Source organism: Leptidea sinapis, chromosome 47 (genome assembly GCF_905404315.1).
Source record: "Leptidea sinapis chromosome 47, ilLepSina1.1, whole genome shotgun sequence".
Lineage (NCBI taxonomy): Eukaryota > Metazoa > Arthropoda > Insecta > Lepidoptera > Pieridae > Leptidea > Leptidea sinapis.
This window is the reverse complement of record NC_066311.1, coordinates 4,483,855-4,507,875: the sequence shown is the minus strand read 5'-3', so window position 1 is coordinate 4,507,875 and position 24,021 is coordinate 4,483,855. Positions and strand designations below refer to the sequence as shown.

Sequence of the window (24,021 nt, the reverse complement as noted above, 5' to 3'; positions counted from 1 at the left end):
TAAGCCTATATAATATAATATTCTACAATTTTAGGTGTAGCTGCGCAGAACCAGACAAGAGCCATGCATCATTCTCCTCTATATAATCTACTATAATATAGTAGGCCTTCTTCGCTTTTTTTTTTATGGAATAGGAGGACAAACGAGCGTACGTGTCACCTGGTGTTAAGTGATCACCGCCGCCCACATTCTCTTGCAACACCAGAGGAGTCAAAAGAGCGTCGTATCGTCCCGGAAACACCGCACAAGGAAGCTCATTCCACAGCTTCGTAGTACGAGTAAGAAAGCTCCTTGAAAACCGCACTGTGGAGGACCGCCACACATCCAGATAGTGGGGATGATATCGTAACTTGTGGCGTGTCGTGCGAAGGTGGTTCGTCAAAGAAGCTTCAATATATTTCTTAAATTTGTGCTCAGCGAGTTCTAGTAAATCAATAATCGATTCATTACTTTCTTTTTAATTATGATGGAATGAACGTCCACCAGAATATGTTAAATGGAATCATTAGTGGTGTGACTGCAATCAAATCGAGTCCACTCGGAGAAGCACATCATAGGAGTAACCAAGTTTCTGTTTTATGCTCATCCGCGTCCGGTGTCTGATTAGCATTACTGTTTATTTAACCATTATTAGCTGGACCGATTTCTTTTTTTACTATCTAACAATTTGTTTCGATTTCGAATTCGTGCTATTCTGTGATTGTAGAAAGAACAATATCGTAAAAATCTTACAAAGATGGCTTTGACAATTAATTATTAAATAACGAATACGGCTGTGTGGGCTCTAACCCTTTGCCTGTCCTAATAATGGACGAAAAAACCAAAAAAAAAAACGAATGTCGCAAACGTCAGAAAATTTTAGGAACCCACTTAACCCTGTTACTTTTGTGTTACAATGATGCGCGCGCATCTTAAAATGATGAGAGTGATTCATCATTTTTTCATAACTTTTCTAAAGCTATAATAATATAATATAAATATAAATATTGAAGTTATACTTAACTTCAATAGTAAGACTTCCACAAAATGAGATAACTCCATAAATTCGTGAAGGATTGACATCGAGGTATAATGGGTAGATGGTACCACTTCAGATGTCAAAGTTAAATAAACATTATTCAATTAGGCTTAAACTAAGCGCCTTTGAATAGTCTCTATAAATATTTCTTTTTAATTACTGAATCTACCGTATACGGAAAAAGTAGAGCTCGTGAAAATAGCATACAAGAAAATCAACGGCCACTCTTTTCAGTCAATAGAGTATTTTACACAAATAAAATTTGAAAACAAAATTTTATGAACGATGCGGGACTCGAACCCACGACTTCTGGCGTTCCGTGCCAGTGCTCTGCCAACTGAGCTAACCGTTGACAGATGAAGCCACAACCTGAGCGTTGAACAAAGCATTCAAGATTTTTTGATCACTCAGTCGGCAGAGCACTGTGTCATTTGTGTATTTATCCTAGAAGTGAAGGTTATCATTTTAAGAACATCACAAATTGTTAAGAGTATTTTACAGTGGCTGTTTTATACATAACAAATTAGTTTGTAAAGTGTTACATCCAATATATAAATTGTGTTTAAAGTTAAAAGTGTTTTAAATATTATATATTGTTATATTAATCTGCCAGTTTCATCAATACTTTTCATAAAAAACCTTTCAAAGAAAGGCTTACCATTGCTGTCTCAATGTCTTCTTCCAGCATTTTGTTTACAGTGGCCTGGAATTTACCCCAGAAGTTGAACCCGTGGGTGTTGAGACCTGGAGTACGCTCCAACCATCGCTCTATTAGCGCTAACAGAGCTGGTTCTTCTTCTGATCTGTAGTCAAATAAAATCTAAATCACTATTATATTCAATATGTTTGTAAGGGATCCCAACCATATATGGGTATGAAACGTGGAAGGTCCATCTGTCATAAACTCCAGGATTTCGTTAACCGATGCCTTGGCTATATCCTCGGTATTCACTGGCCCGACAAAACTTCCAACGATCATCTTTGGCAACGTTGCCATGAAGATGGCATGTTCCCTATCGACCAACAGATAAAACGCCACAACAGGAGCTGGATAGGCCACACACTCCTGAGGGATCCCAACCATATACCAAGGCATAAGTCTTAGCATATTATGTCTGAAGGAGACGAGCACAATTCTAGTGCCGCTCAGAATTTTTGGGTTTTTCAAGAATTATGAGCGGCACTGCATTGTAATGAGCAGGCCGTATCAATTACTATCCTGCTCGTCTCGTCCCTTATTGTCATAAAAAAGGGCAAGCCCTCGACTTGAATCCTCAAAGAAAACGCAAACGTGGCCGTCCAAAGCAAACCTGGCGGCGAACAGTTATTGACGAAGCGAAAGACATCGGAAAGACCCGGAGGGAAATTAAGATAGATGCTTAGGACCGATCGCGATGGAGATGCACTGTGGATGCATTCTGTTCCAGCTAGGGCAAAAAATTCATTGTCACTCTATTAACTCATTCTTAAAATAGCATTTATACCAAAAGCATTCTAAAAATAAATAATCAAAGTCTGGAATGAGCTTCCGGAATGTGTTTTCAGGTCGATACGACGTGGTTACCATAAAACCCTATTCATAGAACCCATGTCGTATCGACCTTATCGAGTATCGAGTTTACCCCCCTGGGTAAACTCTCCTAAAACGTGTTGCAAGATGGGAGGCGATTTGCCTGTTTTTAGACATTAAAACTTTTATCATGGTTGAAATTTAACAAAATTTTTACTACTCACGATATATATAATACTTATATTTTATTTATTTATTTGAAGCCGATATTTCAGTTCCGCTGCGACCACGATTCATGCAATTGGATCCACATATGGGCTTCAAATTAATAAAATATATATCGTGAGTTACTACCCGTACCAATAATATTTATAACTATGTTATTTAACAACTTTGTAATCTTTAAACTTGGCCAGGTATTCTCCGTTAGCATAAATTTGTTCCTCCGCATGGTAGGCCCCCACATGATGGACCGACGATCTGGTTAAGATCGCCGGAATAGGTAGGATGAGGGCAGCGTAATACCGATGGTCGTGGAGATCATTGGGGGACGGTCTGATGATGGTGATTATAAATAAAATACTAACTTTCTCAATGCCTCCATTGCTTCAGGATCGTCTCCAAACACAGTCTGATAGTTCTGGTTATATTTAACACGCAGTGCTTGTTTCAAGCCCAACTGTAAAATAAGTTTGTATTTAACACAGTGGAAGTAAGTAAGGATTCATTTATTTAGAGTCATGTTAAGATTATTATTAAAACGGTGTGAATAACTAAATCATTCTAGTAATATATAAATAGTTCTAATACACTATAAAAGCTAGTATTTATATTGATTTATAATTAAAACTGAAAACAAAATTTTATGAACAATGCGGGACTCGAACCCGCGACCTCTTGCGTTCCGTGCGAGCGCTCTTTCCAATTGAGCCAAACGTTCGAATGACGTATATTTGATAAAATCTTGTATGCTTTGTTCAACTCTCAGGTTGTGGCTTCATCTACAGGATCCACTTTACAGTTGATTGCAAATATTGGGGTTGAGCAGGTTACTCAACCCCAATATTTGCATTTTTTTTATTTTTATGGAATAGGAGGACAAACGAGCGTATGGGTCACCTGTTGTTAAGTGATCACCGCCGCCCACAATCTCTTGCAACACCAGAGGAATCACAGGAGCGTTTACGGCCTTTAAGGAAGGTGTACGCGCTTTTTTTGAAGGTACCCATGTCGTATCGTCCCGGAAACACCGCACAAGGAAGCTCATTCCACAGCTTTGTAGTACGTGGAAGAAAGCTCCTTGAAAACCGCACTCTGAAGGACCGCCACACATCCAGATGGTGGGGATGATATCCTAACTTGTGGCGTGTCGTGCGAAGGTGGTATTCGGCGGCAGGAATCAGGTTGAACAGCTCTTCGGAACACTCCCCGTGATAAATGCGGTAGAAGACACACAATGAAGCGACGTCTCTACGCAAGGCCAAGTGATCTAGCCGTTCTTGCATATTAGGAAATTTACTTAAGATGTCGCTCTTGCAAATGTAAACAATTTGCTATATTTTAGATTTTAAAATTAGACGGAACGCGAGAAGTCGCGGGTTCGAGTCCCGCTTTGTATCGGTTGGTGTCCACGGGAGGAGATGGGGTGGTGCTATTTTGGTGCGACACCACACGTACGTCATATTTATATGTATAATACCGATCAGTAACCACCTTATTTTCAAGAAGACGAAATTGGAGACTCTGAAATCCGGACGCTGGCCGCAAATAATTTCGGAAATCCATGAAGTCCAGCGGTGTCATAGTTTCTAAGATCATCACTTGGTCAACCAGTAGCTGAAATTATATTCAAATTCGAATATTTTTATTCAAAAGTAAAAGTAAAGTTATTATTTAATAGCCGACCTTTACACCCCTCCCCTTACCCATTAAGCTTCACCCCAATCCATCAGTACTTAGAGCTGCTAACGCTTCTAATATATAAAAAAGTAGTAGTAGACACTTATATAAAATTTTTATTGTGAATATAATAATGCTTACACATTATTGCTTCAGGGTAGACGCCGTTGTGGTACCCATAATCTAGCCGGCATCCTGTGCAAAGAAGCCTCTCACTGGTAAAATGCCCATAGTCACCTCTGACGACACCCTAGGGCCTGGGACTTCCCTGTTCTATTTAAGCCCCGGGGAAGAACAGGGCAACGTTACTGAACTATTCATAAGGGGCCGTTCATAAAATACGTCACACTAAAATCAGCTTTTATGACCCCCTCCGCCCCTATTGTCACACTTTCTGTGACCCCCTAGAAATATTCACAAAAACTAAGATCCCCCCCCTTAATTGAGAAGATGAAAAAAGCGTCTGTAACTAATAGTCTGTGAACTAATCACTGCGAAATGGCCGAAAGGAGGAATAAAGTAATAATAAATACATGAGAAGCAGTATTTTCATTTGTTACTGAATCGAGAGCGCAGTGTACGTGGAAACGTTACTCTCTCAAGTATTGGAAAAACAGAGAAACCAGTTGTGATGGATCGCTAGAGTCGCGCCACAGAGCTAGAGCTTATGTCAAAAAATTATAAACGGCGAACGTCACGTTGCCGTATACCCCCCGTCCCCCCTTGTCACATCTTGACACACTCAGCCAGACCCCCCCCCCTTGTATGCGAACGTATTTTATGAACGGCCCCTAAGTATAGAAATTTATGAGACGGATTTTTTTTTAAATAAATTGTCATGAAAATGCTAATAATTCATTGACAAACTTGCATGACAGTTTTAGTGTGCGTTCGTATAATCAAGTATCCATCCAATCGCTTGTCAAACTTGACCTCCCGCCCCTGGCACGTCCCTGGCCTCGTGGTCCTCTTGCCACGCCACTGACAGGATTCATAGGTACATAGGCATTTTATGCATTTACGTAAATTTTTGATACGTAATAATTCTGCCCGCCTCTTTGTTTCAAAGTCAGAGTCATAAAAACTTTTTTCCACTAGGCTTAAACTAAGCACTTTTGAATCGTCACTATAAAGATTTCTTTTAAATTACTGAATCTACGATATGTTCGGAAAAAGTGCATGTGAGACGAACATACAAGATACTTAACGGCCGCTCTTTCCAATCAATAGAGTATTTTACAATGGCTTTAATATACAAAACAAATTAGTTTGTAAGGTGCTGCATCCAATATGTGAATCGTATTCAAAATTAAAAGCGTTTTAAACATGAAATATTTCATAAAAAGTAATAAAGAATAAACTGTAACTATATAAATATAAATTATCCTTTATTTCATGCATCAATCTTAGAGCTTGAATTCATTGTTTGTGTAATGATGCTTAGTGAACATGATGGTCGTGATTACTGTCATAATTAGTAATGGCATCCAACAAATACAAGTTGTTTTGGTAATAATTAATAATAATACTCGCAAAAATCTTATTTTTTTCTTATATAGCTAGTTAATTGAACCTTACCGGCGGAAAAGTTGAATGTACATTAGATTCTTGTAGAGCATTTTGTATATTATAATATATATAAATGTCTAAAAGTGATTTTGGCAAATATAATCTCAAAGTCCTTAACTAACTATAACGGCAAATAAACTAACATACAAAACAACATAATATTTTGTTCACAGTTGATTATTTTGCAACAACATAAAATAACGTCACTAAATAGTTATCATATAAATTACGTTTCCGATGTCAAAAGTCACATATATCTTCCATTATCGGGCCTACTCGGTAGATAACATATTTGTGTTTAAGTTCATCAAAATACAATTCGTCCAAGTGATCTCAATATTTTTTGGCGCTTCTAACCTTTCAATTAATTTATTTGACATATTATGCTTGGTTACGTTTTTTCGATCGAACCGAGCATTATCTCTTATGAAATTTTCTATATCTTATCGTATCTTCTGCTAATAACTAGATCTAAAACTATAAAATAAAATCAACGCTAATAAGATGAACTTCTTTAAGACATCAACAAGTCATCCTTAGTGATTTAGCTAAAGCGTTGGACTTACTAGACCATATCAAGCTTCTTGCTAATCTTATTTACTACAGTAGAAAAACTATTTAAACAAAATAAGATATAACTAAGATTTAACATATATCTTAATATAAGTTGTAAGTTGAACAACGACAATACCCTGGGATTCATTTTATAAAAAAATAGGAGTTACACAGGGGTGTAATTTTGGGACCTCTCCTGTTTTATTTCTTTGGTTACCAATTTTAAATTTTCGTAATATAGCATTGTTCATTTCTGGCATTATTACTTTATGAATATTTTACTATTTCTATACTTGTTACAAATGTTTAATTATATAAGTAGCAACGCATATTTAATTAATTTAAATGTTGTTGTTTTGCATATTCTGTACTAGTGTAACTGAGACAAATAAATTTTCTATGTGTGTCAATGACGTTCTATACATACGTCATTGATGTGTGTAGTTATAATTTGTCGGTTATTTTTGACAGAATCTAATTCGAATTGCAGTGACAACTTCACACTAGATACCTTATTCATTCGCATTACTTTTAATTAAATGCTGTCTTTAAATTATGAATCTCTCTAAATTCAAGTTTCATTTATATGTTCGAAAATTACTAGAACATTTTTAGATGCTTCTTTATACTGTAGTGTTTACAGTACACATATAACAACGGTATTCGTATGCATTGGCTATTCTTAAAGTATATCTGGTACGGTAGGCATAAAATTAAACATTGGTTTTATCCTCTTTTATGTAATTGGTTTTTAAGAATTACCTGGAAATAAAAATGCATCTCGTTCGTCGAAATGCTATTGGCTGGAGAAAATTTTCACACTATGATTTATTAAAACTATTGTCACGGTTGTGCTTATCTTAATAGGCGTGCATTGAGTTTATTTTTTATTCTAATACACCAATGGCCTATTTATCGATATAGATTGAAGTCTCCATATAACTATAAATACCTAATTTACTTCTTTTTAGTAAGTTGTTCTTAACGTGTTTTAGTTTTCAAAGTTCGTTATTCTATAATCATATATTTTCAAATTCAAATTCAGCTAGTCTGGCTAGGTTATAAATTAAATACTAGCTTTCTTCTTATATGCTTCATCGTGGTGATCCAGACGATTTTGCAATGTGAGGCTCCTTTGCACAGAATGCCGGCTAGAGAATGGGTACCACAACGGCGCCACTTTCTGCCGTGAAGCAGTAATTCTGAGCGGCACTACATTGTAATAATAACAATAATATCATTTATTTCAGGCTATAGCCCATATAATGTTAGTAAAATCTTATACAAGGGTTATGTAATGGGCAGGGCGTATCAATTACAATCAGCTGAACGATCTGCTCGTCCTTATTTTCATAAAAAAATCCAGTTAAGATACAAGGACACAAAATTAGGAAAATATTTCATTGTAATCAGTTTTAAATGTTTGTGCATATTTTTAATTTAATCGGACTTGATTGTGATGTAAATTGTATTGAAAAAAAAAATTACAATATGTATACAGGTTTTAAGACTGTGTGTCGCTACCTTATTTAATACAAGCAATTTTATCTATAATTCATTTCTAATAACATTACTTGAAACTGGTTTCTGAAGAACTTTTATTTTAATTGACTCACTTTTATATTAGGCAGGTTTGTATTTGGAACCGGTTTTTAATATATCAAAACCAACTTCAATATTGATGGTGTTTTTGTGAGAATAACTTTCTTATATCTTCATCAAGTTCAACGATTCATTTACAATTTTAAAGCTAATTTTTCTAAGATTTGAACCTAAAAAACCTAAAGTGTGTACCTAAAGTCAACACCAATTACACACAAAACTGTTCTGCAGCGTCTGGCTCGCACTTACAATAAAGGTTATTATAACTTAGATACGTTTTACTTGTCCAAAGACAGCTAAAAAAATAAATAAGAAATATACAACTACTAAAATAATTATCCATACACACACACCCTTATACGTACACGCATACTCACACACATGTAACCTTATTTTGATTACTTTATAGATTCTACTGTCTTATTCATAATGAGGTAGCGGAGATTTAAAACATCGCTAATATACGCTTGTTAAAAATGGTATTCATAATCGCATATTAGAGCTAAAACGCTCATTATCTCTTCAATATAGCTGGCATGACTTATAGTAGCTAGGACCCTTCTATAAACCTATTTTAAGCACTCAAACGCAAAAAAACATGGCCGACATCGATCAGCTGTTCGTTAAATAATGTGATATATAGCTACCAGCTCAAAGTTGTTGGATATCCGTCATAGATTGACTGGATATTGTGACTGTGGACTTGATGAGGGAAATGTAGACCATTTATTCTTTAATTGCCCTTTAATGAAGTCTTCCTTGTACAACTTTATACCTCCTGAAATCCCCCGCCCCACCTCCATGAAATGCCTCCTCACCTTTGTTTTCACTCCTTTTGTAAATACTTTATGTAAATATATTAAACAAAATAATATTAAGTTATAACTAACACAATACATGTTTTATATAAGTAATATTATCAGTGTTTGTCCATTATAATCTAACAGCATGTATATTTGTTTCAGGTATAATAAGAAAATAAATCTGTTTTGATTCTGGGCACCGGTCATTACTATAATCACTTGTAAATTCGTTTACACCGATCAAATGACACACTCTAAGCTTGTTGGTCTACTGAAACGTGACATTGGCGAGTTGTGGTGCCCCTTCCACAGAAGCCACTAGAAAGAATAGAATAGAATAGAACGAACAGCTGATCGATGTCGGCCATGTTTTTTAGCGTTCGAGTGCTTAAAATAGATTTATAGAAGGGTCCTTAGCTACTATAAGTCACGTCAGCTGTATCGAAGAGATAATGAACGTTTTAGCTCTAATATGCGATTATGAATACCATTTTTTAACAAGCGTATTAGCGATGTTTTAAAGTCATTATGAATAAGACGGTACATGAATAAAAAAGGAATGAATCGAAAAATAATAAAATTACTAACCTTGAGTATTAAGACGACTCGGTTGAGTCTCTTCAGTATTTCCATTGTATGACTTTCATCCAGACCTTCCACATTCAGCGTAGATCTCACCGAGTCCACTTCAAAGATTATCTGCTTGAACCATAGCTCGTATGCTGAAATTAAAATCTAACTCAAATCAAATATTCTTGTCACCTAAATTATCTAATATACAAAATTCTCATGTCGCGGTGTTTGTAGTTAAACTCCTTCGAAACGGCTTGACCAATTCTCATGAAATTTTGAGTGCATATTGGGTAGGTCTGAGAATCGGACAACATCTATTTTTAATCCCCCTAAATGTTAAGGGTGGTCCACGCCAATTTTTTTTTAAATTTGTTTGATTATGTGTCAGCATTAAAAAATACATACAACTTCAAATTTTCACCCTTCTACGATCAACAGTTACTTTTGTATCGCGATTTTAATATCGGCAATACAACGTTTGCTGGGTCAGCTAGTATTCAATACAATTCAATTCGAAATATATTTATTTTCTCTCTTACAATCACACAGTATATAAAGATAAACTGTTATCTTCATATATATAATTCTTGAATTGAACGTGTGTTGACAATGAACTCCTCCTAAATGGCTGGACCAATTTGAATGAATTTTTTTGTATTCACAATTGGAGGTAGTTCCTGAAAAACGTTCCAAGCCACAAACGTCACATTTTATGGAATTCATGTTTAAAGTTTTATAAATATTAGTGTATTCAATACAGGTGGGTTGGGCTACTAAGTCATGATGTCATTTAAAGAGTGACAGTAGAGCTGCCATTTATTGTCAGTCCGTTACTATCAATCACGTGACCAATCACAATTTCGACAAGATTGTAGTTTGCAACGTTTTTCTGGAATTATGTCCAATTGAACTCTCTCCTAAACAGCTGGGCCGATTTTGATGATATTCTTGTGTGTTCCAGTGAATTTGAGAATTATTTAGATTTTCAATTCAGTCCATATATAATACTGCTACCCATGTTAGTGAACTTCTCCTAAGGGCTGGACTGATTTTTCAAACTTAAGATGTCTTTACATGACAACGTCTGTCGATTTTGCTAGTTTATATCTATATTTAGACATTTACTTGTACTATAAAGCATTCTTTGGTATGGGAACAGTATCTCTGTTAGGTACATAATTGTATATCGATCTGAACTGTGATTTTTATATCAATAAAAGAAAAATATTATCAAATATATTGAACAAGCAAGATTTAATAGATCACGTTGAAATTCCTACTTGCCTTGATGTGTGACAATAAACAGATGTTCATCATGCACTGGTTTGGAAGTCTCTGCACTCAGCATCCTCTGTGCAGCGAGCAATTTGTCCAGCATCAGGTATTCACCATACAGCATCCCGGCTTCATTGCCGAGCTGATCTCCGTCTTGAGCGGGATCATCCATGCCTGACCTGAAATAAATATCTATTTGAATAATTTTTCGGTGGGAGGTTACTAAGCTGGTATATAACGGTTACATAGATCACGAGCGCAATTGTAGTACCGCTCAGAATTTTTTGGGTTTTTCAACAATCATCGGAACTGCATTATAATGGGTAGGGCGTATCAATTACTATCAGCTGAACGTCATGCTCGTCTCGTCCCTTATTTTTGTAAAAAAAAAAACTAAGCTACTGCTTATTCCGCTGCCAAAACATCAGTCTCATAAAGATTTTATAGTCAGTCGGAATAGAGATATTAATAAATTGTATACAATTATATTTTTTAAATGCATTAATATTGTGTATTACGTAGCAAAAATTTAAAAGAGGCAATTTTTATTAAGTGACGAAACGTGTTTGACGTTCACTTGATAGGAAGTGATACGCCCCGCCCTCTACAATGCAATGCCGCTCAGGATTATTGAGAAATTCTTCACTTTGATACATAAATTAATAATTTTGACTGGTTGCTATTGTAATTGTGACTTTGTAAAATTATGCAATATGGATGTGTGTCTGAAATAAACATTTATTATTATTATTATTATTATTATTATTATTATTATTATTATTATTATTATTATTATTATTATTATTATTATTATAAAAAAAATTAAAGTCTAATTGGCCCGGAAGCTACAGTATCAGTTTTTTTATTATGATAATAAGGGACGAGACGAGCAGGACGTTCAGCTGATGGTAATTGATACGCCATGCCCATTACAATGCAGTGCCGCTCAGGATTCTCAAAAAACCCAAAAATTCTGAGCGGAACTACAATTACGCTCGTCACCTTGCGACACAAGATGTTAAGCCTCATTTGCCCAGTAATTTCACTAGCTACGGCGCCCTTACACATTACTGCTTCGTGGCAGAAATAGGCGCCGTTGTGGTACCCATAATCTAGCCGGCTTCCTGTGCAAAGGAGCCTCCCACTGGTATATATATATATATAGTATATATTTGAATAGTAGTAGTGCTTAAACACTAAAAATAATCTAAAACAGCGACTTGTACTTAGCAGTGGGGGAATTCTAGCTTTCAGCTAAGATTCCGGTCTTCGATTTACTAAGAAATTTAAGTCATTGCTTATAAACTTGTTATGCCTACCACTCGGCTCAGTCTTTTGTGCCAGGAAATGTACAGTAAAAATGTGCAACATGGTCTCAGTAAAAGTTAAAAGTACAAAAAAATGTGTTACGAAATTTAAAAGAATTGTGAATAAACGGTTGTGTGGTAAAGGTTACTATAACATTAATGATAACACAGATTGGGAGTGGAACGACCGCCGTCAGGCTATTAAATAATCAATTAAATTGTACGATACATTGTAACGATATTTTTCTAAAACAAAATTGAAGCCTGCCCAGTTCTTTGAGAAGATCTGAGGGTGTAAGGTATACATTTTCACATGTGATTGTAAATCCTATTTTGAATAAAAATATTTGAATTTGAATGACGAAAACCCTCGGAGCATAACTAGTATCTAAAATAAGTACATGGCAGAAACTAGGTCTGGTTTCAACTTGCATCTGAGGAATTTTTATAAGAAATATGATTCAACAGCTCGATACACGCAAGAAGTATAATATTACATTATAATATTACGTTGGAAGTCGTAACTAATCAATCAAGTATCAAATGTCACATACATAACAAAATAAACTACGACGCGCTCAAATGGGGGCGCTTCTGTCGCTCGACATCTATCATGGAACATAAAAAGGTAACTTTTTACTATATCTCGTGAAAAAAAAATTTTTTTTTGTAATTCTACTTTTCTTCGATGGTCCAGGCTGGGGCTCAGCATGTAATTGAACGTCGAATGTGAAGGTTTGGCGAATGACAGGAGTTAAAATTGGAGCTAATTGGAGTCTGGTAACAAAAACACTCAATCACCCACAACCTCATTATCATTATTATAATCATGCACTTATACAGACACACGCACACACACACACACACACACCTCTTAAATACTATTATTACTAACGTACGTAATAATACTAGCATAAAATAACAGAATATGTAGTCCTATTAATTTTATAATTATTATTCTTAATCCTTAATTGGCAAATCTGTAAAGTTATTTGTAAGTAAGTCTATTGTTATGTTATATAAAGCTGTTGAAATATATAATACGTTTCATCATCCCGTTTAATACGCCTAATACGCCAACAACAGAAGAACAAGAACCCCTGATACTGCAGGGAAACACCGCACAAGGAAGTTCATTCCAAAGCTTTGTAGTACGTGGAAGAAAGCTCCTTGTAAACCGCACTGTGGAGGACAGTCACACATCCAGATGGTGGGGATGATATTCTAACTTGTGGCGTGTCGTGCGAAGGTGGAAGTCGGCGGCAGGAATCAGGTTAAACAGCTCTTCGGAACACTCCCCGTGATAAATGTGGTAGAAGACACACAATGAAGCGACGTCTCTACGCAACGCCAAGTGATCCAGCCGTTCACAGAGCACTGGGTCCCCGACAATTCGAGCTGCTCTGCGTTGCACGCGGTCAAATGGATCGAGCTGATACTGGGGTGCGCCAGACCAGAGATGACAGCAATACTCCATGTGTGGCCGGACCTGCGCTTTGTAGAGCGCTAGAATGTGGGCCGGCTTGAAGTATTGCCGTGCTCTATTAATGACGCCCAGTTTCTTTGAATGAAATACTTCAATGAATTGAAGATCTTATTGAGAATGTGAATAACACACAAAAAGGAGTCCTAAGTGAGAATGATAAAGATTAATAGGAGTCAATTCCGATTTTGTCAATCGCCCAGGAATTATCACCTGTTACTGATTCAAGACGCCTTGCAGCTTCAAAACAAAGTCGCACTGCAAAAGTTAAATTGTGTTGAAAATCTTTTAATTGCGAGTGCATCAAAATCTTTCTGTCAAACCAAAATAAGTGTTTTTTTTAAATAACTTAATTAAAATTACACTATGTATTTAATGTAATTTATATAATATAATTTAAACAAAAGGTATCCAAATAGACTCATAATTCCCTTCTGTAAAACTGCATCTTTTAGTAGAAATTGTTACAGCATGTCTTTGAAAATAAATAATAAATTGCCTAATGAATTGAAAGATTTGCGTTTCAAGGTTTTTAAAAGAAGACTGCATCAATGGTTAATAAATAACTGCTTCTGTAGTTTAAATGAATTTTTCAATACAAATTAATTTTTATTATAAACTAGTAGTGTATTTAATAATAATACGTTATAATATTTATTATATACATACTTTTGTTGACATTATACATAGGTACTAAATGAATTATTAAATTATTTACATCTTATATTATATATAATACCTTTAAATTTAAATTTTATTAAAGGCCGGAACGCATTAGCGCAGCGCTGCGCAGCGCTGCATCAATAATTTCATTTATATTGGATGCTTACCCTTACAATCTAATTTATTTTGTATATTACAGCCATTGTAAAATACTCTATTGATTGAAAAAAGTGGCCGTTGTGTTTCTTGTACGTTCTTTTTCAATAGCTCTAATTTTTCCGAAACATTATGGTAGATTCGGTAATTTAAAAGAAATATTTATAGTGACGATTCAAAAGCGCTCAGCTTAAGCATAATTGAATAAAGTTTGTTTGACTTTGATATCTTATTTTTTCTCTTCCATTTATAGGTTCTTCTTCTGCACACAAGAAAGAAATAATGGCCAAATCCTCGTCACTACCGGTCATCTTGTAATGTTACTCGCACGTGAACTGCTATACAAGTGACTCGAGCTGCCGCTTACTGCAGCTGTAGTGCGATAGATACCGTCTAGCGACGTGAAGCGACGCGCAGCGCAGCGCCGCTGTAATGCGTTCCGACTTTTATATCATTGATGCATTGTTCCGACATGTTTCAGTACAAGAGTGTGTTCGTACTTAGACAACTCTATAACATACTTTACATGTGAATTGACGACACATATTAGATTATTGATAATATAATGTAAAACATCTTAAGTAAAATGTTTCTTGCAAATAAAATTTCGTTTACTTTCATTTCATTTACTACCTACATATACGATATAAGAACATATTATGTAGAATAAAAACAAAAACATTTTGTTTTCAAATGTTATTTGTGTATTAATCATAATATCACTTTAAAAACATAACAAATTGTTTAGATTTACAAGAGTGACATCTAAAGTCAATTTCCTAATATGCAAATATTAGGGTTGAGCAGGTCATCAACTGTAAAGTAGATCCTGTATATGAAGCCACAACCTGAGAGTTGAACAAAGCATACAAGATTTTATGACGATACGTCATTCGAACGGCTAGCTCAGTTGGCAGAGCACTCGCAAGGAACGCGAGAGGTCGTGGGTTCGAGTCCCGCGTCGTTCATAAAATTTTGTTTTCAAATGATATTTGTGTATTAATCCTAGAAGTGAGGTCTATCATTTTAAAAATATAACAAATAGTTTTATTTCCCTATCCCGCGCGCTTTCTCGCTCATGACGCGTTGTTGGTTGGGTCCCTGAGAAATCATCTAAAGCGGGTTTTACATAATTTTAATAATGATGTGTTCTACAAAGTCGTAGTACATTATTTATTTTTAGTTCCAATATTTGTTTTGTATGGACATATTTTGTAGGAGAGAATTTATTGACGCACGGTTTGACAGTTTTGCTGTGAAACAATTTCATTAGAACAACAGGGAGCATATTTTACGAAATAACTCTTAATGTTATGAAATATTACTGACAAATTCATAAAAAAACAGTATTAATTATGTACAGAGCAACGTCTGTTGGTCAGCTAGTATTTTAATAAATCTTTATTAAAAACAAAACAATGCTTTTAACTTTATGATTAACTAGCTGACTCGGCAACCGTTGTTTTGCCATATAAATTATTTTTAGAGTTAGACCATTTCTTGGACATTGCAACATTACTTTATTTTTCTAAAATAAAAGAAGTTTTCTAAAAAAACGTATCCTAAGTTACTCCTTATTACATCAGCTACCTGCCAATAAAAGTCTAGTCAAAATCGGTCCGGCTATTTCAGAGGTTAGCCGGAACAGACAGAAAAAATTTAAAAAAATGTTATTTTGGTGTATGTACCGTATATATATTCATATACATGTAGTAAAACACGGTTATTTCAATATTACAAACAGACACTCCAATTTATTTAAATATATTTATTGATAATAACCATAGTATTAACTATAATTATGTTATTAATAATATCACTTCGAGAAACGGAGGAAGTGTACCACATACCAAGAATACTGGCAGCGATTCTGCGTTGGATATCTAGGCTGATCCGTTGACCGAAATAGCTGCCAGAGCTTAGGTTTCCAGTAGCCTTATTGAGACACTATTATATTAGTTCGTTTTCTTCACACAGCCGACATCATATGCCTTAACTTCATCATCATCAGCCCGAAGACGTCCAAAGCTGAATGAAATGGCCTCCCCAAACGTCTTCCACATTGAATGGGAAGTAGGCATTCAACGGTTCTCGGTTCTACGTGAGATGTGACCTGACCATTAACATTTACATTGGTTCAACTGAGAATATCCTCATTAGGGAGTCTGTCTCGCAGAGAAATCCCGAGTATAGATCTCTCAAACTCTGAATTCAAACACTTTAATGCAATATAGGATTTGAAATCACTTATAAAACGTCAATATTACCCATGCGAAAATGTATGGCATAGACATTTAGATATTTTCTTTAATAAGATTTCGATTATTATTAAATAGCCTGAGGGCGGCCGCTCCATTCCCAATCTGTAGTTCCATTAAGAATTTCATTTGTTATTATCTCAATAGCTCGTTGTGCGACTTTGAGCTTCTGTATAAGACATAGAGGACCACGTTTCAGTGTTACATGTCATCACCGGCAACACGCACAGCAAATGTCCAAATCTGGTATTCTATTTGACTGGTATGACTGAATGCTCATTGGTCAGTTAATGATCACAACATATCGTAAGCCTTCTCTATTGGCTAATGGGGATTCATGTTAGACCTGGGTTATAATTTATTTTATTAGCCTATCGGATCCCACTGCTTTACTCCATTTATCGCGGTCCTGTGCCAGATCCAAACCAGGTCTTATTATAGGCATCCAGATCGTCTACTTCGGCCATGTCTTCGTTTTTGGGTTCTACCTCGATGTCTTTGCCCGTCCTGAGGCACCCAATATATGACGACTTGTGCCCATCAGTCTGTGTTCATTCGACATAAATGTCCAGCTCAGTTCCACTTTAGCCTGGTGGTATTTTCTCCCACATCAGCAATGCCATTTCTGATGCGCTGATATTTCTAATGCGATCGATTAGTTTCACTCCCAAAATACTGCGCTCTATGCATCGCTGACAAACCTGGAGTTTGGACATCTGGTTTTCTGTAAGTGACCATGTCTGTGCACCATAAGTTAGGATGCACAAGATGTACATATCGACGAGTTTGCGTTTAAGTGACAGAGGAAGATCTCCCTTCATAAAGTGCATCATGGACCAGAAGTCTTCCATGCGTTACTAAAGTGATATCAAAAAGGTCGATGGAGTATGTACTCTTTTTATGAAAGAAGATAACAAACGAGGATATTGGTTACCTGATGCGAAGTGATCACCGCTGCCCACGATCTCCTGGTACACCAGAGGAACGTTGCCATTCGCGTAGGTTGCTGCATCGTCTATGACTACTTAATCGGACAATTATTGCCAAGGTTTGATTTCTCGACTGTTAGTGCAAAGGAAAGTTGGCTTCGAGGTACATCAGGGTTCATTAATACAAATTGCACATGAAGCTCTTGGCTATCAAATGAATCATAAACGAGTTTCTTTCTTTTTCAGACGACTGCCTCCTTTAATTACATTCATTCACCGAATCGAAGCAATTATTCGATCCACATGCCACGAAACCGGTTCTCCAGCTCTCGAGGACTTCAAAAAAGTATGTTCATTTGGTAACAGACCTCCACCGACGGCAATTGTACTATTAAGTTATTGTCATAAGTATAATAAATAAATAAAATCTTTTATTTATGTTCAAGTACTGAACACAGACCATGTAGGTACCAATTTTGAAAACAGATTTAATTTTTCATACAAAACTTTAGATATAGAATACTATTTCCTAGTGTTTTTAATAGTTTTTATTGCAAACTAGCTGACCCGGCAGACTTCGTACTGCCTCAATCGATAAATAAAAGACCTAAACTTTTGTATGAAATAAAATTAAAACAAACAAAAGAAATCATTTTCTATTAAATCAATTATCATACAGTCTGTTAAAATTTAAAGTTTTCTACTTCATTGTCACTCACTAAAGAACGCAATTCTGACATATCACTACGACTATTTTCTTGACCGGTCTCGTGAGTTAGCTCTATAAATAATCTGATAGATAGTTAACAACTGTATTTAAGAGAAAGTTAGAAAGATATAAAAATTATAATTAATTATTCATTTAAATTTTGAACTATTCTTTCGAATTTATTTCTCAACCACGGGGGACACATCAAAGAAAAACAAAATTGTTGTTTTTATTTAATTCTGAGAAGTTTCATATTTTTTCACCTTTTAAACCTTCTCTGGACTTCCACAAATAATTCATGACCAAAATTTGCTACATCGGTCCAGTCGTTCTCGAGTTTTAGCGAGACTAACGAACAGCAATTCATTTATATATATATATATAGATTTATAATTACAACTAAGTATAAATAGGAGACAGATAAGAGTAGGTACTTATCGGTAGCTTCTACATCACCCTTACGACATTTTATGGTCTGGAATCTATTATTAAACATCGTGTGAGGCAATAAGTCTATAACCAGTTCAATGTGAAACATCTAAAGTGCTCGCAAGTACTGGAATCGTCTCAATATGGTCTTTGCATGTAACTTATATTTAGTTCAAATGTTATTTTTTTCAATCTTTATTATTATTGTCTTTATCTTAAATAGTTTTTTATTGTTAATTGAATAATAAATATTAAATAAAGAAAAGTGCAATAAATGCGCGCGAAATAAATAACATCGATAGGCGTTGCTTTTGATTGAACCGCAGTGTGACGTCAAAGTCTATAAAAAATATAAGTAATAGTATGATTCCTAGATATAATTTTCGGTGGTTAGCGATATATTACGTACCGGAAGACGCAGTGTTGGCAAGCCCACCAAAAGATGGACCGACGATCTGGTCAAGATCGCCGGAATACGTTGAATGAGGGCAGCGCAGGACCGATCGTCGTGGAAATTTTTGGAGGAGGCCTTTGTCCAGCAGTGGACGTTTTCCGGCTGATGATGATAATGTTGATGATGAATCCGATAATCTTCCAAAAATGACATTTTATGATGCTATTTGATCACGCGTATTTGTGTTTCGAACCCAGATTTTATTTCTTCTGAATTAAAAGGAGTGAAAGCTACAAGTTAATTATGTAATAATTAATTTTATTTTAGTTATTTCAATTCACATTTTCTCACATTAATTTGTAAAACTAAACATAATCTATAAATAAAATTTATTGAAGTAGGCGTTACTTTGCGGAAATCCATAATTATCAAAATGATTTGAGTTTTCTTTAGTGTTAATTCCGCGTGCCTACCGTGCCAGATTTTGGCGAGACAAGACGTCCTGAGGATGCCTCGTGTAGAGGCGAAACGCGTGTCGAATTGTTTAAAAGACAAATATTGGCGGAATTCTACAGAAAACTCAAATCATTTGGATAATCTATAAATGCAAAAAATAGAATTTTATTGGAATTACCATATCCAATGTTTTTTCTGTTATTAAAGATTTCAACGAGAATCAAATAATAATCATCAGAGTTTTAAGGGCTTTGACATTTTAAATTAAAAAAAAAACAATAAAATTATAAACTAAATAAAAAATAACATGTTCATTAAACTCACTTCAAAATTGGTAACTTGTATAATATACCACAAAAATATAAGCAAGTTGTTGGAGATACTTTATCTCTTCTCATTGCTTTTGTTTTTTTACCACCGCCGCCCACATTCTGATGCAATACCAGAGGAATAACAAGAGCGTTGCCGGCCTTTTAAAAAAGTGTACGCGCTTTTTTTTTAAGGTACCCATGTCGTATCGTCCATCTCGTATCGCACATCACAAGGAAGCTCATTCCACTGCGTCGTCGTTCGTGGAAGAAAGTTGCTTGAACACTCAGTGGAGAAACACCACACGCATATGTGGCGTTCTGGATAAATGGTGGGTATGACATTCTGATCTGAGGCGATCGTGCGAAGGTGGAGTTCGGCGGCAGGAGTCAGGTCAAACAGCACTTCGGAACACTCCCCGTGATAAATGCGGTAGAAGACACACTTGAAGCGTCGTCCCTATTTTTTTTTATGGAATAGGAGGACAAACGAGCGTACGGGTCACCTGGTGTTAAGTGATCACCGCCGCCCACAATCTCTTGCAACACCAGGGGAATCACAGGAGCGTTGCCGGCCTTTAAGGAAGATGTACGCGCTTTTTTTGAAGGTACCCATGTCGTATCGTCCCGGAAACACCGCACAAGGAAGCTCATTTCACAGCTTTGTGGTACGTGGAAAAAAGCTCCTTGAAAACCGCACTGCGGAGGACCGCCACACATCCAGATGGTGGGGATGATATCCTAACTTGTGGCGTGTCGTGCGAAGGTGGAATTCGGCGGCAGGAATCAGGTCAAACAGCTCTTTAGAACACTATCCGTGATGAATGCGGTAGAAGACACACAATGACGCGACGTCCCTATGCAACGCCAAGTTATCTAGCCGTTGACAGAGCACTGGGTCCCCGACAATTCGAGTTGATTGAATTCTATTAACACCACTATGCTCGGTTAGTTGAGTCTCTTGAAACTAGAAAAAATATTCTTTACCTAGCGCAATTTACGAAGTATTTTTGCACATAGGAACCATAAAATACGTATAACCAAGTTTTAGCTTTTGGTAAATTATTTTATAAATCACGAAATGAAATTAAATTTAATACGTTTCACCAGAATTATTACAAATTTGTTTATACAATACAATTAGTGCTGACCCGGAAAATGCCCCGCACCAGCTCAATGAATTATCATATTGTAATGAAATGTCTTTGATTGAATTTAGTTGTATTGTGATTTAATAGGTATTTACAAATCATTTGTATTTCTTAATATACTATATGTATATACTATATATATAAAATGGAGATCTTTGGCTGGCTTTCATTCGTCGTTGTTCGTATGTAGCAAGAAAATGAGTAAACGTTAGATTTTATCTCGAAATATTGAAGAGAGGAAGGGACGAAGTCGCGTCGTTTTGTTATAAATGTAATAAAAAAAAATACTCTTTCGCAAAAATAAAACCGTAATCATGTGGAGTATTTATTAAGGAACATATAGACGACATTTCATTGAAAAATGTTAAATATCAAGGGAACGAAATTGTTTTTTCCATAGAAATACCTCTCTAAAAATGAAGGTTTATAGGAAACTTTGCGAATTTATTGTATCGAGTCAAGTTTAGTCAATTGTGTTTCGACTCTCTAAACTTATTAACTTGAATCCTAAACTTATGATTGCCATAAAAAAATATTTGAAATTCCATGTTTTTTCGCCATAAAATTGATTTTTCGTACAGTCAAGACATGGTTTTTGGGACTCACGTCACCTTAATTAAATAAAATATGATCAAGTAGTAATAATATTCGTTCTTGTGTTCTAATCATCGAAAGCTTGATAACCAGTCTTTCATTATTAATTCAAATCATGAATATGCATAATATGATAACGAATTATGTCAAGTAATCCCCACTAATATTATGAATGTGAATGTAAGTTTGTTTGTTACTGCTTTTACGCCGGAGCTACTGAACATTTTATCCCGGAAAAATCCATGGTTACCGCAAGATTTAAGAAAAACTGAAATTCACATCGATGAGCTATAACTACACCAATAGTAGGTTTAGTTTGCCATAGCAATCTTCCTTGAAATAAGATTCATATAATACTAGCTGACCCGACAGACGTTGTTCTGTAGATAATAAAAAAATACTGTTTTATAGGAATTTGCCAATAAAATTTCTAAACATCAAGAAATATTTCGTAAAGAATGCTCCCTGTTGTTAGAATGAAATTGTTTCACAGCGGAACTGTCAAACCGTGCGTCACTAAATTCTCTCATAGAAAATATGTCCATACAAAACAAATATTGAAATATTTATAGGTCCCAAATCGAAATAAAAACTACCCTATCTCTCAAGTTGGTCCAAACTGCACTCCATGAAGTAATCACCATTAAAATCCGTTCATTAGTTTAGGAGTCCATTGAGGACAAACATTGTGACACGAGATTTATATATATTAAGATGTTGGGAATGGGAGCGAAAACCGTGAACCGGAACTGGAATAGGACATGAGATATCTTCAATTCCGAACTTATAATTTTAAAAAACCCTTTATCTACGCGGACGAAATAACGGGCATCAGCTAGTTTTAATAATAAAACACCTTGTACACAGTATCTACATTCCTTATAGTGCTGCAGAAGAGGGCTATTCGCGCTATATTTATATCCTAGGTCCTAAAGATTCACTAAGAAAAGAAAATTAAATTACATTAGGTATATAAGTGAATTTGCTATAAACTGTCCTAACCATGATGTTAGCACCAGGAACAAGCATAAAATTTTGCCTACTACTCGGCCAAAACTCTATAAGTCGAGTTAGTATTTAAGTCTTTTGTGGGGGGTTGTACAACATAATAGCAGAAAATATTTAAAACAAACATATTACGAAATTCAAAAGAATTGTTAAAAATGTTTACAGTGTGTCAATGGTTACTATAACATAAATGACTCAAGGATTCCCTTTGATTATTTGAATCCATAGATTGGGATTGGAGCGACCGCCCGCAGGCTATTAAAATAATTATTTTATTGTACGATATTACGCTGTAACCATATTTTAACAAAAAAAAAGAAGCCCGCTGAGTTTTTTGCGCCCGATCTTCTCAGGTCTGAGGCATACTTTTTCGAAGGTGTGGTAGTTTTTGACTTTAAATTAGTGATATCATATACTTTTTCTAACAAAATATTTGATTTTGAATACCTACTCACCTATACTTATATTTAAATTACATTAAATTACTCAATTTAACCCACATTTGAGTAAAATACGTTTTAAACAGAAGAAGAGGCTTGTAAAGCGATAGCTGAATTTTATCATTATTTTAACTTAACTAACTAGTCGGTACCGACACCGACAAAAACGTGAGTAAAGCCGTTAAATAGATAATTTAATAATGACTCACGAAAGTTATAATAATTTATTTTAACTTATTACTTATTTATTTATTTTTACTTATTTTTGTCGAAATCCCTGTCACCCGCCGTGACCATACAGGCTGGAAGCTACGCGAAACGGGATAAACTAATAATTTTAATTTGCGGAACTATAAACCTAATTAACTTTAAAATTCAAACATACACTCACAAGTGTTTCAATATTTTTAAAAATTATATCATTTACTCCAAACATTGATGAAATCCTGAAAGAGAAAAGATATTCTGCGATAACTATTCTAAAATTTATAATTACCTCATAGGGCAAGCCATTATTTAAAAAACAAACACTATTCCAATTTCAAACACACGCGAGAATTCAAAACCGCGGGAGGCACGCACTACAGACACTCTACGATGACACAGACTGACTGATGAGTGATGACCACAGAACACTTTTAGACTGACGTGAGTGATGTGATGATTGCTATTGCTAGCACTCAGTTTAGCAAATGCTAACTGTGCATTCTATAATCTTTTTGCATAGTTTAATACATCTAACGGCGTATGATCATAATTATGATGTTATAATTGATGTAATTGCATGTTTTAGTTTCGTCACATTCAGGTTTTTAATTCTAACTATGTACTGTCAAGGTGATATTAATATAATTATTCTGTTATTATATTATCTATTATACAAATCAAGGAAAATAATTTCCTATTTGTTATACATGAGAGGCTAAGAATAC

The 24,021-nt window shown here is 35.3% G+C and overlaps 2 protein-coding genes across 2 annotated transcripts in view; one reads left to right on the top strand and one right to left on the bottom strand.

The window, feature by feature from the left end:
• Window positions 1–3,759, top strand: part of LOC126978117 (SWI/SNF-related matrix-associated actin-dependent regulator of chromatin subfamily E member 1) — a 147,222-nt gene extending 143,463 nt beyond the window's left edge. The window contains exon 16 of the transcript XR_007732518.1: window positions 3,725–3,759. The gene's annotated coding sequence lies outside the window, so the exon portion shown is untranslated. The remainder of the gene's footprint in view (window positions 1–3,724) is intronic.
• The window catches only part of LOC126978153 (tryptophan 2,3-dioxygenase), a 31,728-nt gene extending 7,996 nt beyond the window's left edge, over window positions 1–23,732 (bottom strand). Inside the window, exons 1-6 of the mRNA XM_050826906.1 lie at window positions 23,586–23,732; window positions 10,814–10,983; window positions 9,545–9,678; window positions 4,242–4,364; window positions 3,116–3,207; window positions 1,677–1,821 (exon numbers count right to left, since the gene is read on the bottom strand). Of these exons, the coding sequence (XP_050682863.1) occupies window positions 1,677–1,821; window positions 3,116–3,207; window positions 4,242–4,364; window positions 9,545–9,678; window positions 10,814–10,983; window positions 23,586–23,602 (681 nt within the window). The 5' untranslated portion in view covers window positions 23,603–23,732. The remainder of the gene's footprint in view (window positions 1–1,676; window positions 1,822–3,115; window positions 3,208–4,241; window positions 4,365–9,544; window positions 9,679–10,813; window positions 10,984–23,585) is intronic.
• Window positions 23,733–24,021: the final 289 nt, after the last annotated feature.